The sequence below is a fragment of the Platichthys flesus genome, chromosome 11 (genome assembly GCF_949316205.1).
Source record: "Platichthys flesus chromosome 11, fPlaFle2.1, whole genome shotgun sequence".
NCBI classification, from domain to species: domain Eukaryota; kingdom Metazoa; phylum Chordata; class Actinopteri; order Pleuronectiformes; family Pleuronectidae; genus Platichthys; species Platichthys flesus.
The window spans coordinates 13,269,320-13,285,316 of NC_084955.1; the positions used below are offsets into that span (position 1 = coordinate 13,269,320).

Sequence of the window (15,997 nt, forward strand, 5' to 3'; positions counted from 1 at the left end):
AAAAACGAATAGCAATGATCCAAAGCTCAAACGAAACGATAAAATGCAAATTCAAAATAACCTCAACGATTTGATGGTAACATAATTCTTTGGCAAGCCCTCATTAACCAGTCCTAATGCTGAATAACATGTTTATCAACGCATGCAGACACACACACACATATACACACACATATATACACACACACACACACACACACACACACACTGACAGTGTATTTTATCATGTACACAAGTAATGGCGTCAGTGGGTTGGGTGCGAGGGGGAAGTAAGGAAATGAACATTGTATAATCCTCAGTGATGGGCCAACACTACTTAACACTAGATGCTATTTTCAGTTAAACCTGTTCCATACGTCCCTTATTACTATGTTTTGTAGGTCATGTGACTGCATATTTGATAAAAAAGAGTCTGTGATCATGGCTTATAAACTCCTCGTTTCATTGCTTGCTGTCTTTGATGCAACAGACGGATGAAGACATAAACATAAACATCTGGAGTTTATGAAACAGTTGAGAAACACAACGTCCCTTACATCAACCACATGTTACAACATCTCTGTCATGATTGTGTTGCACAAATTTAGCCATAAACTAATGTAATACCTAATCTGAAATTAGAGTTTCCGATAAAGTGGCACAGTGCATCCCCTATAGCTGTCATAGTGCAGCTAACAAAAGTACTAATGTTTCACTTGAGTTGATCGCTGTGTGATAAACCAGCTGGATTACTGTTATTCGGTAAAACGGCGCCCAGCCCAACAAGAAAGTGGTGATGACGGCAGCGATGATCTTGAAGGAGCAACTCGATTGGCCGGCCAGGGTGCGGTTCCTTCTGAGACGATGGATGATGACGGCATAGCAGGAGACGATGACGGTGAAGGGGACGATGAATCCCAGGAAGAAGCGGGTTCCCTTACATCAGGGGTGTCCAAACTACGGCCTGCGGGCCGTCCGCGGCCAGCCATCCATTTTAAAAAAAAAACTAACAATTTAGTAGCACTGAAATGGTACTTAATTATAGACCCTTTGTAGTTTTGCTCTATTTTTGAATAAATTGTACTTTCTTGATTCTTGTTGTGCTGGGTTCGTACCCTTGAAAGCACTTATTGTAGTCGCTTTGGATAAAAGCGTCAGCTAAATTAAATGTAATGTGATGGACTATGGCCCACTGTATTGCAGCTGTCCCTCAGAACGTCACCAAAGTTTGGACACCCCTGCCTTACATCAATCACATGTTACAACATCTATGTCGTGTTTATGTTGCACAAATTTAGCCATAAACTTATGTAATATCTAACCTGAAATCAGTGTTTCTGAGAAAGTGGCACAGTACATCCCTTATGGCGGTCATGGTGCAGCTAAGAAAGGTACGGCATAATGAATTGCACTGTACATGTCATTCAGTTTGACTGCCTGTGTGTGTCTATGTGTATAACGATTATATGTGTGAATTTTTCTCCCTGTTCTGTCTTAGATTTTTCTGGAAAGCATTCACTTCCCTGTGATCATGACACTTATTTTACATAAATAAACTTTCTGTCCCTTGAAACATTTAACTCTCTGGGGCCGTCGCCTGTTCAGCGCTGCAGGCCCCGACCGTCCCACAGGAACATGTCAGACTGGTTAGCGCAGTGACGTCATGGCGGTTCTGCATGTGCTCATCACGTTTTTCTACAAATGTAAGATAATTATAATAATAATAATAATAATCATAAAAGATTAAAATATCCCCCCCTTCTTAACAATCTTTAACAACATGAATTAATCAATAATAATAATAATAAAACCAAATTTATTAAAGACAGGAAGATTAAAATAACACAATATGAATTAAGCAATAATAATAACGACAAAACATAACAATAAGATGAAGATGAAGGAGAAGGAGAAGGATACTAATAACAATAATAAAAAAGCAATTACAAAATATGAAGAATAAAATAAAAAATGAATTACATTCTCAACAAACTTGAACACAATATTTGTTCTTGTTTTTGTTCTTGTTCATGTTCTTCTTCCTGTTCTTCTCCTTCTCCTTCTTCTTATTTATATTCTTATTTTTATTTATAATAGAATAGATTGGAATAGAATAGATAGAATAGATTTAAAAGAGGAGTTAGCCCGATGGATCTCCTCAGGAAGATTGTTCCACAGTTCGTTATGTGAGAGCAAATGTTTTCCTGAATACTACTAGCACAACTTAATGATAGTTCTCAACCACAGCAATATACTGTAAAAAAGTCTCTAAATGGCATGTTATTTCCCTTAACCTTCAAAATCATTTCAGGATTTGAATTTACCCATGGGAGTACATTACAGGAATAACAAAATGAACATACTGAAGATATTATTCTCTCCTCCAGTTAATTATCCTGACTGAGAAAATTACTGGATGTTGTGCACAATGGCTCCCTCTGCTGCAAAGTAAATGTTCTGAAGAGAGTTTTTCAAAAGAATTTTAACACCAGAGGGATTTTCCTGAATCTTGTACATAGAAGGGTTTGACACTAGACAAATAGATCAGAGAGATTTTACATATCACACATGTTCTCAGGATGAGGTTACAAACCCTCAGAAAATGACAAAGTGCTAGTCAGAAAAATATGTCTTCATTAGGCTCACAGGAGTTGGTCCTTGAAGAGAAGTGGAGAATATCGAAGCAATCAAAGATTCCAAGAATTTTAAATGAATTTTAATACTTAGCTAAAATTGCCCTGATACGCAAACCATTCTACTAAAGTATTTTTCCGATGTAAAAAGACATTCAATAATTGTATATCATGATAAAAGCAACTTATAATAAGTGATTTGCAGCGTTATATAGGAAAACATATTCGTCACAGTGTAATGTGATATTATGAGGTAATAATGAGATGAACATTTTGAGAGATAAGGTGGTCAAGTCCTGAGGATATTTTGATTATGAAAATAAGGGTGGTGACAAAAAATAATCAAAATCACAGCATTCATCATCATCAATAGACAAAAAAAGACATCCCGAAATCCCCCAGAACAACTTGCAATGATTTAAAGATCAAATGAAGCAGTTCTATGCAAGTTTACAATGGAGGTACCTCTTTATTCATGATAATCTAATGGTAACGTAGATTATTTCCTCAAGCTGAATAACATATCTATTAAATCATGCAGAGGACAAGTAGCAGTCAAAAATATATCTCTCATTCACACTCACACACGCACAAACACATGCACACACAATGGCATCAGTGGGTGGGGTTAAGTAAGAGGGGGTAATTGGGAAATTAACTTTCTATAAACCTGTTTGTTTCACACACTATTTTACACTGTAGATTTATATTCCAGCTTACTATATTGTACAGTTCCATAAATAACAAATGTCATTCTATATTTTTTTCAGAAATTTTAAAAAGATGCATCAGAATTTGCTGTGCATGTGAAAGACAAAGAAACTAAGTTCCCTTTACTCACAGTTTTTCATTTTTTAACAATACTTTTATTGAATACATATTTTTCAATGCCCTCTTGGTGATTTTTGAAATGCAAGATGTTTTGGTGACAATATCCTAATTTCTGTAAAGATAAACATGTTCTTTCTCCAGCAGATTTCATGCATTATTCTGTGATAGGTTGATTTTATTAGCAAGCTGATTATTGATATAAATTCATTGGGCAATAAAAGCAGTTATAGGGACATAAAAACAAATGGAAGTCATTTATAGTCTTAGAAAGGGTTACATGTTTAAGCTAGAACAACAAAGTCCTGTGAAAAAGGTCAAAGTTTTAAACAAAAAGGGTTGACAAAGTTAAAAACCTTTTTGTTAAAACAGTAAGGATTTCTACCAGCCAGATGACTTAATCTGTGATCTACTGGTATAGCCTGTTTAAGAGGTGACATTTGGTGATTGATAAGTCATACCTGCAGGGGCCATAAAGGGGAGCTCTCGGGCCACAGTGCCATTCTCAATGAAGCTGCCGGAGAGGAAACATTGTGTCCAAGCGTCTTTATTGATATCTCCCCTTTTCAGGGCGGAACACTTCTTTGGTATTACTAGCTTGCTTGTCTCTGTTTGTTGACTTTGTCTTGGTGTGAGAGTGTCTCTTCCTCCTGGAAGGCAGTCTCCAACAGGTTCATGATGGACTTGCAGATTTTGTCTTTAAGATCTTTACCCATGAACACATACAGCAGTGGGTTCAGGCAGCTGTTGAGAAAGGCCAGGCTGGTTGCTATAGGGACACCCATAGTGATGAAGTGATCCAATGTTTCACTCGAGTGAATCGCCGTTTCATTAACCATCTCGATGAGAGCCATGATGTGATACGGAGCCCAGCACAGGAAGAAAGTGATGATGACGGCAGCGATGATCTTGAAGGGGCGACTCGACCGGCTGGCCAGGGTGCGGTTCCTCCTGAGACGATGGATGATGACGGCATAGCAGGAGACGATGACGGTGAAGGGGACGACGAATCCCAGGAGGAGGTAGGTGATGGTCATGGTCTGATATCGAAAATCTCCCAGCTGTTTCACTGATGCTGTTTCATTGTCATTAGAAAGGGCAAAGTTACTGAAGCAGATGATGATGTCTTCATTGTGATAGGATGGCCCAGTGTCCTCGAAGATGAAGTATGGAGCACTGAGAATCAGAGCCAGTATCCAAACAACCAGACTCACACAGGAAGCCTTGCGTACATTGCGGTGGTTCTGGGTCCAGACGGGCCACACCACAGACACACATCTGTTCACACTGATCACCACCAGGAAGTAGACACTGGCAAACATGTTCAGAAAGCTCACAGTGCTGCTCACCTTGCACATGAAGTTGCCAAAAGGCCAGTGGTAATCCAGAGCGATGTACGTCACACCCAGGGGCAGGAACGCCGTGAAGAGGAAGTCGGCCACGGCGAGATTGAGAAACCAAACAGTGTTAACGGTTTTCTTCATCTTGAACCCGGTCACCCAGATAACCACTCCATTCCCGAACACACCGAGAACAAAGACCAGGCAGTAAACAATGAGAGACATGATTTTGAGGGACTGTCTCAGCTCTGCGTGCTCGTCCTTGTAGTCATACTCTTCGTCATCTTCGTACAAGGAGTTGTTTCTTCCAGTGATGTTTGATGAGTACATGGCGTAGAAAGGGGTAGCAGTCATTAGCTCCATCATTGTCTTTGAACCTATATCAAAAACAAAATATTTAAAAGTTAACCTTGAGTTCAACAACAATTCAGGACATTCATTCCACAAAAAAAAATGACTTCACTTTTGTCAATCCCTATAAAGGGCCTGGGGAGGATGCTGTCTGCGGGGACATGACTTGAACTCTGTAATCATGGGGTAACAACAATCATGGCCCGCTGCTTCACAACCTTATCATGACCCACAAAAGACAATAAGACAAATCGTATACAACACCAACTTCCACACGCAAGAAAAGAAAGAAAAAAATAAGTTTTTATCTCTTTAGGCTCTGCACCAAATATAAACTGCACACCAGGTTCTCCTGAGTGAAATCAACATCAGATCAACAGAACATTAAAATTGAAAAAAATCAGAACCACAGATAATAAAACACACACAAAAAAAAATACTTAATAACACACACACACATACACACACGCACAAACACAAACAAACACACACACACACACACACACCTCACATTTGTTTCCTGGAGACTTACTCTACCTTTTACCCTACTAGAAACATGTCGTAACGACAAAAATGTATACATTTTTTTGTGTCCATAAAGATATCAATTCCTCATGATGTCAATGTGTGATCATATTTACATCCACATACAGCAGGCTTTAGGTACATAAATGTACATCCAAACAAATCTTAGTAGTTGACAAACCAGAAGGGCAGCAAATATTCCAAAAATAATGAATGCTTTATTATTCAAATCCAACGTAAGATGTATATCTTGGTCTAATAATTTGGTGTGATAGTTCCTTTTCACAACTTAAGCTCATGTAAACTGGCAAATGTAACGTACCTTTCTCTAAGTCCCGCGGTCTGTTGAGGATGAATCTGCAGCAGAAGTTTCCCTGATCAAACTCTGACAGGTAAATATAAACTGCCATGTGTGTTTTAATATGTCTCTGCCACTGAAGAGGAACCACAAGTGGCACGCACACAAGAAACTCCTCCCGACCATAAAATCTCATGCACAAGCTCACCCTTGCACGGTTTGCGCTGTGTAATTGCAAATGTCACGTAGACTAAATGAATGTCTTCACTGATACATGAGCTGCATGATGGATATTATGATAATCTTACAGTTCTGCAACTTGAAAATACATGATGCTCCTTGTTGTTTTGTGTTGACAGTGTGAAACAGCATCTATGTAGTCTTACATCATTTACTATCCCCTCACTTCACCCTGACCTGCACCACTAGAAATTCACATCAGCATCTGTCAGTAACTCAAGGCTGCCAAACAGTTGGAACAGAAGCTGACTCCGTGCTGAAGCTGGACCTGCAGACCATCTGTAGGTCCATTCATGACATCTGAATTGCGAATATATTTGACACACTCTAATGAGAGCAACTTCACATGGGTTGTTGTCATGCATCCTGTTTTGTACTGTTTATCGGAAGCGTATTGCATTCACTTGAAAAAATAAAAAACTCTGTTCCGAGAAATTCAGATAGTTATCTGATTCCGTGATAAGTCCTAATTTATATATTTTTAAAGAAAGCTCTGCTTTTCTGACATTATTATCTTGAAGATTTCTAGATGCATTTTCAGATAAAAAAAAGAAAAAGTAATAAGGCTCTGTTTTCCTGAGATAAATGTAATCTAATATTTTGATGAAGTTACATTTTGTACGAACGTTTCGCTTAGAGTCCTTGTTCAGCATGCTACATGTAACTGTTGCCTTTTAGAAAGTCTTTTGTTTGGCGACAGTTCTTGTATTAGCGCCATGATGTATAGCGTTACTTAAAACTGTCAGACTCTCCTTCTGTATAAATTACAATGAACTACAAAAGACTAACAAACGAAAAATTAGAATTATGGACAGAATTTTAACTATATTTCCTTTTTCTATCTTATCCCCATAAAATTCACAATAGGTACTATACATAATCATGTCGTGCAGTATTTAGAAAATGTTATTATATGTTATGGTCGGAATTTCTGAGATAATTATCACAGGGTTCTGTAGGGTTAAAAAAGGCAAAAATAAACAATTATCATTTACACTTTTTACATAAACATTGATCTTTGATAGAGAGATTCAGATTATGACACAGAAAAGTGCGCTTATACAATTGTTTCCATTTTTTTCATCATTCAAAACTTTGAGAACTGATTGATTTTTGCTTTGGAAATGTGAGTAAATGTATTTCTGTCTATGATGAAGATTAACTGACAAAAGTCAGCTCACACACACAGACACACACACACACACACACACATACACACACACATACACATACACATACACACACACACACACACACACACACACACACACACACACACACACTGTCGATGTATTTTATGAGGCACACAAGTAATGGCGTCAGTGGGTTGGGTGCGAGGGGAAAGTAAGGAAATGAACATTGTATAATCCTCAGTGATGGGCAAACACTATTTAACACTAGATGCTATTTTCAGTTAAACCTGTTCCATACGTCCCTTATTACTATGTTTTGTAGGTCATGTAACTGCATATTTGATAAAAAAAGAGTCTGTGATCATGGCTTATAAACTCCTAGTTTCATTGCTTGCTGTCTTTGATGCAACAGACGGATGAAGACATAAAAATCATCAACTGGAGTTTATGAGATAGATGAGAAACACAACGTCCCTTACATCAACCACATGTTACAACATCTTTGTCATGTTTGTGTTGCACAAATTTAGCCATAAACTAATGTAATACCTAATCTGAAATTAGAGTTTCCGATAAAGTGGCACAGTGCATCCCCTATAGCTGTCATGGTGCAGCTAACAAAAGTACTGTATAATGAATGGCACTGTACGTGTCATTCAGTTTGACTGCATTTGTGTGTTTATGTGTATAATAGTTATATGTGTGCATTTTTCTCCCTGTTCTTTCTTACATTTTTCTGGAAAGCATTCACTTCCCTCTGATCATGACACTTACTTCACTTGAAAAAACTTTATTGTCCCTTGAAACATTTCACTCTCTGGGGCCGCAGGGAGATTGTTCCACAGTTCCTTATGTGAGCGCAGATGTTTTCCTGAATACTACTGGCACAACTTTATACCAGTTCATAATGACAGCAAAATACTGTAATTCTCAATGGCACATCATTTCCCTTAACCTTCAAAATCATTTTAGGAATTTAATTTACCCACGGGAGTACATTACAGGAATAAGAACATGAACATACTGAAGATATTCTTTATTTTCTCAACCAGTTAATCATCCTGTCTGAGAAAATGACTGGATGTTGTGCACAATGGCTGCATCTACTGCACAGTAAATTATGGAGATAGTTTTTCAAAAGACTTTTACAGTTTTTCTCGATTGCTTATGATTTTTAAAACAGGGCTAGGTGTTTCAAAACACTAGACAAAATTAGCACAACCACACATCCAATGAGCAGAACACCTCAGATCCTTTGCAAAATGAAACACTCTTGAAAAACTATTAACTAATTTACCAAAACCATATTTTGTTACTACATGAAAAACACACACATTTCATATGACTTAATTCAGTTTGACCCAGTTACACACTGCTGTTGCTAACCTCAAACCCTTTTAGCAATTCTACTTCTCAGTGGCTAGAGTGTTGTAAGTGAAGTACACAGAGAAAGTGCAAATACATAATAAATTCACCAAACACTACACAAGACCAATGCTGCAGACTGAAATCAAATATAATGTATTTCTCTCCATATACCCAAATCAGCCAACATTGAGAATCAAAAAAAAAATTTGCCCAGTTTTCATGCTACTACAGGAGTGTGCATAACACTGCAAGCTCAGCAAATATCAGACAAGCAGAACATTTTGTATCCAGTACAGGTTTCAATGAGGGTCCCTGAGCCTGGGGCCAGAGATGGTAAACCCTCCATCGCCATGCAGAGAAAAACACTTTGATTGGGTTTAGAGACGGAGAGTATGGTGGAAGATGTGGTACTGTAAACTGTGTATGGTGTTGAATCCAGTTTTGGACCAGAGGAGAGGGGTGGAATGACACATTGTCCCAGATGAGAATATATTGCATCTGGTGCATGTGGTTTACCGCTGTGACGATGTTGTGCAATCGGCGCAAAAATGGGAGAATGTGAGGTGTGTTGTAAGGCCCATATTGGTGTGACTGAGGAGGACCCCATTCTGTGTAGTGGCAGCGCAAAGGATGATGTTACCTCCACGTTGCCCTGGGACATGGATTATAGCACCATGGCCAATGGTATTTCTGCCTCTCCTACTTGCTTTTGTCAGGTTGAACTCACCTGATGCATTTGTATAGTGCTTAACCGGATTGGTGTGTCTACAATTAAGCAATCATGTGTTTGCGCACTTGACGGCTCTGTTGAACCAATTGGCTCAAAGGGGTGGTCATTTGACAGTCAGTGCTTTGGAATTGCAAGGAAGTGACATCTTGATATACTTCTGTGTCTTATGTATACAAGCAGTGTTGTGCCAGTTCACACCTCTCATGAACTAGCTTAAAGTTCAGTTCATACAAGTAAGCATGAATAGTTCACGTTCATAGTTCACCATTTAAATTCTGAACTAGTTCATAGTTCAGTTCATTTCATAATTTAAAGATGGAAAGTTAAAATGAAAGACCTACCTTGTTTTTTTAAAGAAACTTTATCCATCACTACCCCTTGCCTTAACTGTATTTCATATGTATCAATTCCTAAAAGAAATATATATATATTTGTATTATTGCTGCTTATTTATTCATACCCTGCAAACAAAAGGCACAACAAATCGTAGCGCTATGCCTAGCTATGGATCCATTTATTAGGCTAGAACTTGTATTCTATCATTTGAATTTATAAAATAAGTGTTTGTCTGATATTTTTGCTCCTGGTATTTTGTGCTGGCCTCATACGATGATGATTTAACAAATAAACGTAGCGTTCCATCACGTGCACGTTCAACATATAAAACTGATTCGTAAAGTTTACTATTCGCGAAAATTTGCATGAAATGCACAACACTGCACAGGAAGCCACTGCAGAGGGGCTGAAGAGCCGCGGGTTGCCGACCACTGGATACGGCGAAAGAGCGATATGTTTACTTCTCCGCCGTTAAAGAGATGCGGGCGTCAAAACACTAGTTCGGCTATAATATTAGTTCCGCCTCGCGTTTCCCCCTCCCGGTAACGCGCCCCACCTGTTATGCCGCCGCGCCCCATCGGAGGGGTGCACCACAGTTTGAGAATCACTGCGCTACATCGCGAACACGCGTTCTTTTGAACATCGTTCATGTACAACACTGTATACAAGTATTTTTAGTGTTATGCAGATCACTGTGTATCGTGTTGCAAAAAGTGTGAGGCTGTCATTGTGCTTACAGTCGTGCAGATCTGGGCCGATGTTTAGCTCCTTGAGTGTAAGCTTTTAAAAAAAATTTGCCCTGATGCGCAAACCATTCTACTAAAGTATTTTTCCTATTTTAAAAGACATTATTGTATATTGTCATGGCAATGTGTAACATCTGTCTTAATGTTTACATATAACATCATTTGGTCGAGCAACACCCTGACTTCTCAGGGATGCATATGCTCATCTTTCTTGACATCAAAGTAGTTCTGTACATCCAGACTAATTAGATTACTGTGACTGGAGTATACAGGCCAACACTCATTCAGTTCAACAGGAAATAGCAACATAAAAGTTACATTTGTTAGAGATTCAATCATGATCAATCAAAGTATACATAAACATGATTATATTATGGTCACATGTAACATTTCCCTTACAATATCATGATAAAAGCAACTTATAATAAGCGATTTGCAGCCTTATATAGTAAAACATATTTTCCCAGTGTAATGTGATATTAAAAGGTGAGAAAGGTGTATTGTGATAATCGAAATAATGGTGGTGACAAAAAAGTATAAAAATAACAGCCATCATCATCATCATCAAAAGACAAAAAAAAGACATCCCAAAATCTGCATGATTTGAAGATCAAAGGAAGCTGTTCTATGCAGTTTTACAATGCAGGTGCTACTTAATTCATGATAATCTAATGGTAACGTACATTATTTCTTTGTCAATCTCTCAGGAATCAGTCCTCAAGCTGAATAACATATTTATTAAATCATGCAATGAACATGTAGCAGTCAAAAATATATCTCTCATTCACACTCACACGCAAACACACACACAATGGCATCAGTGGGTGGGGTTAAGTATGAGGGGGAAGTTGGAAAATGAACCTTTTATAAACCTGTTTTAAACTGGAGATTTTTATTCCAGTTAAACCATAAATAAATTGTACAGGAAAAAAAACAGTTGATTTTCTTCTTCAAAATATTATTGTTACTGTGTTATTAATATATCAAGATGCAAAAAATATCATTCTCTATTTTTCAGAATTTGCCACAGGATGCATCAGAATTTGCTGTGCATGTGAAAGACGAAGAAACTAAGTTCCCTTTTCTCGCAGCTTTCCATTTTTAAACCATACTTTTATTTAATTCATATTTTTCAATGCCCTCTTGGTGATTTTTGAAATGTGACAATATCCTATTTTCTGTAAAGATAAACATTTGCTTTTCCAGCAGAATGTAAACATTATTCCGCCTCTGTGAAAGATTGATTTTATTTGGAAGCTGATTATTAATATAAATTCAATTGGCGATAACGTAGGCTCATAAAAACATATGGAATTCATTTATAGTTTTAGAAAGGGTTAAAATATTTAACCTATAGGAACAAAGTCCTGTGAAAAAGGTCAAAGTTTTAAACAAAAAGGGTTAACAAAGTTAAAAACCTTTTTGTTAAAACAGAAAGATTATTACCAGCCAGATGACTTAATCTGTGGAAAATCTCCCAGCTGTTTCACTGATGGTGTTTCATAGTCCTCAGAAAGGGCAAAGTTGTTGAAGCAGTGGACGATGTCTTCATTGTCATGGATTGACACAGTGTCCTTGAAGATAAAGTATGGAGCGCTGAGAATCAGAGCCACTATCCAAACAACCAGACTCAAGCAGGATGCCTTGCGTACACTTCGGTGGTTCTGGGCCCAGACGGGCCACACCACAGACACACATCTGTCCACACTGATCACCACCAGGAAGTAGACACTGGCAAACATGTTCAGAAAGCCCAGAGTGCTGTTCACCTTGCACATGAAGTTGCCAAAAGGCCAGTGGAAATCCAGAGCGATGTACGTCACCGCCAGGGGCAGGAACGCCGTGAAGAGGAAGTCAGCCACAGCGAGATTGAGGAACCAAACGGTGTTAATCGTTTTCTTCATCTTGAACCCGGTCACATAGATAACCACGCCATTCCCCAAAACACCGAGAACGAAGGCCAGGCAGTAAACAATGAGAAACATGATGTTCAGGGACTGTCTCAGCTCTGCGTGCTCGTCCTCTTCGTCCAAGGAGTTGTTTCTTCCGGTGATGTTTGATGTGTTCATGGTGTAGAAAGGTGTAGCAGTCATTAGCTCCATCATTTCCTTTGAACCTGAATCAAAAACAAAACATTTAAATGTTAACCTTGAGTTCAATAACAATCCATAATTAATACAGGAGATTAAAATTGACCTCATTTGAAAACTGCAATTCACAAAAGAAAAATTACTTTACTTATGTAAACTCCTCTAAAGGGCCTGGGGAGGATGCTGACTGCGGGGATATGACTTGAACTCTGAAGTCATGGGGTAACAACAATCATAACCCGCTGCTTCACAACATTTTCATGACCCACAAAAGACAATAAGACAAATCTTATACGACACCAACTTCCACACGCAAGAAAAAGAAGAAAACAAATAGTTTTTCTCTGTAAGCTCTGCACCCCATATAAACTGCACACCAGGTTCTCCTGAGCGGAATTAAACATCAGATCAACAGAACTTTAAAATAAAAAATTTGGACCACAGATAATAAAACAATAAAAAGTCACTTTATGTACTTAATTACATACATTTGTTTATTTTTTATGCAGAGAACAACATGATAAAAAGCTAATTAAAACCTTACAGTGATGATTTCTGGGTCAAGCTTGATAACCTGGATCCTTCTATAATCTTCCTGACAGCCTGAGATGCACACACACACACACACACACACACACACACACACACACACACACACACACACACACACACACACATACACACACTCCTTACATTTGTTTCCTGGAGACTTACCCTACCTTTTACCCTACTAGAAACATGTCGTCACCACAAAATCGAGTCATTTTTTTGTGTGTCCATAAACATATCAATTCCCCATACTGTCACTGTTTAATCACATTTACATCCAAACCAGTACAGCAAGCTTTATGTAGATAAAGGTATATACAAACAAATCTTTTTTCAAATTAGTTGTCAAGCAAGAAAGGCAGCAGATTTAGGGGAATAATGAATGCTTTTTTATTCAAATCCAACGTAAGATGTACGTCTTGGTCTAATAAGTTGGTCATGGTAGTGACAAATGTAACATACCTTTCTCTAACCCTGCGGTCTGTTGATGATGAATCTGCAGCAGAAGTCTCCCGATCAAACTCTGGCAAGTTGATATAATCTGCCCTGTGTGTTGTAATATGTCACTGCCACTGAGAGGGGGAAGCTGTGAAATTAACTTTCTATGAACCTGTTGGTTTAAAGCACTATTTTACACTGTACGTTTATATGCGAGCTTAACCATAACTTTATCTTAAAAAAACAAATGATGTTCTTCTTCAAAATTTTTTTTTTTACTGTTTTAATAATATATCTAAAGGATGACCCATAAACAGCAAACATCATTCTCTATTTTTCAGAATTTGTCACAGGATGCATCAGAATTTGCCGTGCATGTGAAAGATGAAGAAACTAAGTTCCCTTTTCTCGCACATTTTCTGTCATTCAACCATAAATTTATGTAATACATATTTTGTAATGCCTTCTGGGTGGTTTCTGAAATACAAGAAGTTTTGGTGATAAGATTCTATTTTCTGTAAAGGTAAACATGGGCTTTCTCTAGCAGAATTTATACATTATTCTGCTTCTTCGGTATTTCTAGCTTGTATTACTAGTCTGTTGACTTTGTCTTGGTGTAGGAGTGTGTCTCTTCCTCCTGGAAGGCAGTCTCCAACAGGTTCAGGATCGACTTGCAGACTTTTCCCTTAAGATCTTTACCCATGAACACATACAGCAGTGGGTTCAGGCAGCTGTTGAGAAAGGCCAGGCTGGTTGCTATAGGGAAACCGATAGTGATGATGTGGCCCAAGGTTTCACTCGGACTGATCGCTGTGTGATAAACCAGCTGGATTACAGTCATGATGTAAAACGGCGCCCAGCACAGGAAGAAAGTGGTGATGACGGTAGCGATGATCTTGAAGGGGCGACTCGATTGGCTGGCCAGAGTGCGGTTCCTCCTGAGACGATGGATGATGACGGCATAGCAGGAGACGATGACGGTGAAGGGGACGACGAATCCCAGGAGGAAGCGGGTGATGGTCATGGTCTGATGTCGAAACTGTCGCAGGTCATTCACTGATGGTGTTTCATAGTCGTCAGAAAGGGCAAAGTTGTCAAAGCAGTAGACGATGTCTTCATCGTCAGGGTCTGACACAGTGTCCTTGAAGATGAAGTATGGAGCGCTGAGAATCAGAGCCACTATCCACACAACCAGACTCACGCAGGAAGCCTTGCGTACACTTCGGTGGTTCTGGGCCCAGACGGGCCACACCACAGACACACATCTGTCCACACTGATCACCACCAGGATGTAGATACTGGCGATCATGTTCAAGGATAGTACAAGGGCATTCAGTCTGCACATAAAGTTGCCAAAAGGCCAGTGGAAATTCAGAGCGATATACGTCACACCCAGGGGCAGGAACGACGTGAAGAGGAAGTCGGCCACAGCGAGATTGAGGAACCAAACGGTGTTAATTGTTTTCTTCATCTTGAACCCGGTCACCCAGATAACCACTCCATTCCCCAACACACCGAGAACGAAGGCCAGGCAGTAAACAATGAGAGACATGATTTTGAGGGACTGTCTCAGCTCTGCGTGCTCGTCCTTGTAGTCATACTCTTCGTCCTCTTCGTCCAAGGAGTTGTTTCTTCCAGTGATGTCTGATGAGTTCATGGCGTAGAAAGGGGTAGCAGTCATTAGCTGCATAATTGTCTTCGAACCTGAATCAAAAACAAAAAAATTTAATGTTAACCTTGAGTTCAATAACAATCCATAATTAATACAGGAGATAAAAATTTACCTCATTTGAAAACTGAAATTCAAAATCAGGACATTCATTCCACAAAAGAAAAATGACTTCACCTAGGTCAATTCCTCTAAAGGGCCAGGGGAGGTTGCTTTCTGTGGGGGCATGACTCAATCATGACCTGCTGCTTCACAACATTTTCATGACCCACAAAAGACAATAAGACAAATCTTATACGACACCAACTTCCACACGCAAGAAAAAGAAGAAAACAAATAGTTTTTCTCTGTAAGCTCTGCACCGAATATAAACTGCACACCAGGTTCTCCTGAGTGAAATCAACATCAGATCAACAGAACTTTAAAATAAAAAATTTGGACCACAGATATTAAAACACTCAAATAAAAAGTCACTTTATGTACTTAATTACTTACATTTTTCTATTTTGTATGCAGAGAACAACATGATTAAAAGCTAATTAAAACCTTACAGTGATGATTTCTGGGTCAAGCTTGATAACCTGGATCCTTCTATAATCTTCCTGAGTGTGCGTGCCTGAGATGCACGCACACACACACACACACACACACACACACACCCCTTACATTTGTTTCCTGGAGACTTACCCTACCTTTTACCCTACTAGAAATATGTCGTCACCACAACATCAGTGTCATTTTTTT

The 15,997-nt window shown here is 38.8% G+C and overlaps 3 protein-coding genes across 3 annotated transcripts; all 3 read right to left on the reverse strand.

Annotated features, from left to right (window-relative positions):
• Positions 1–3,984: 3,984 nt before the first annotated feature.
• On the reverse strand, positions 3,985–5,146 carry LOC133965362 (chemerin-like receptor 1). The gene has a single exon (XM_062399866.1). The coding sequence runs from the start codon at positions 5,144–5,146 to the stop codon at positions 4,034–4,036; it is 1,113 nt and encodes a 370-aa protein (XP_062255850.1). The 3' UTR covers positions 3,985–4,033.
• Positions 5,147–11,949: 6,803 nt separating this feature from the next.
• Positions 11,950–12,612, reverse strand: LOC133964732 (chemerin-like receptor 1). Its single transcript, XM_062398962.1, has one exon. It carries the CDS (start codon positions 12,610–12,612, stop codon positions 11,950–11,952), a length of 663 nt encoding a protein of 220 aa, XP_062254946.1.
• Positions 12,613–13,932: 1,320 nt separating this feature from the next.
• LOC133965228 (chemerin-like receptor 1) lies at positions 13,933–15,279 on the reverse strand. The gene has a single exon (XM_062399677.1). The coding sequence runs from the start codon at positions 15,272–15,274 to the stop codon at positions 14,177–14,179; it is 1,098 nt and encodes a 365-aa protein (XP_062255661.1). The 5' UTR covers positions 15,275–15,279; the 3' UTR covers positions 13,933–14,176.
• Between the last annotated feature and the right edge of the window lie 718 nt (positions 15,280–15,997).

Coding starts and splice junctions, on each gene's coding strand:
- LOC133964732 (XM_062398962.1), bottom strand. CDS start 12,612: ATGATGGAGCTAATGACTGCTACACCTTTCTACACCATGAACACATCA.
- LOC133965362 (XM_062399866.1), bottom strand. CDS start 5,146: ATGATGGAGCTAATGACTGCTACCCCTTTCTACGCCATGTACTCATCA.
- LOC133965228 (XM_062399677.1), bottom strand. CDS start 15,274: ATGCAGCTAATGACTGCTACCCCTTTCTACGCCATGAACTCATCAGAC.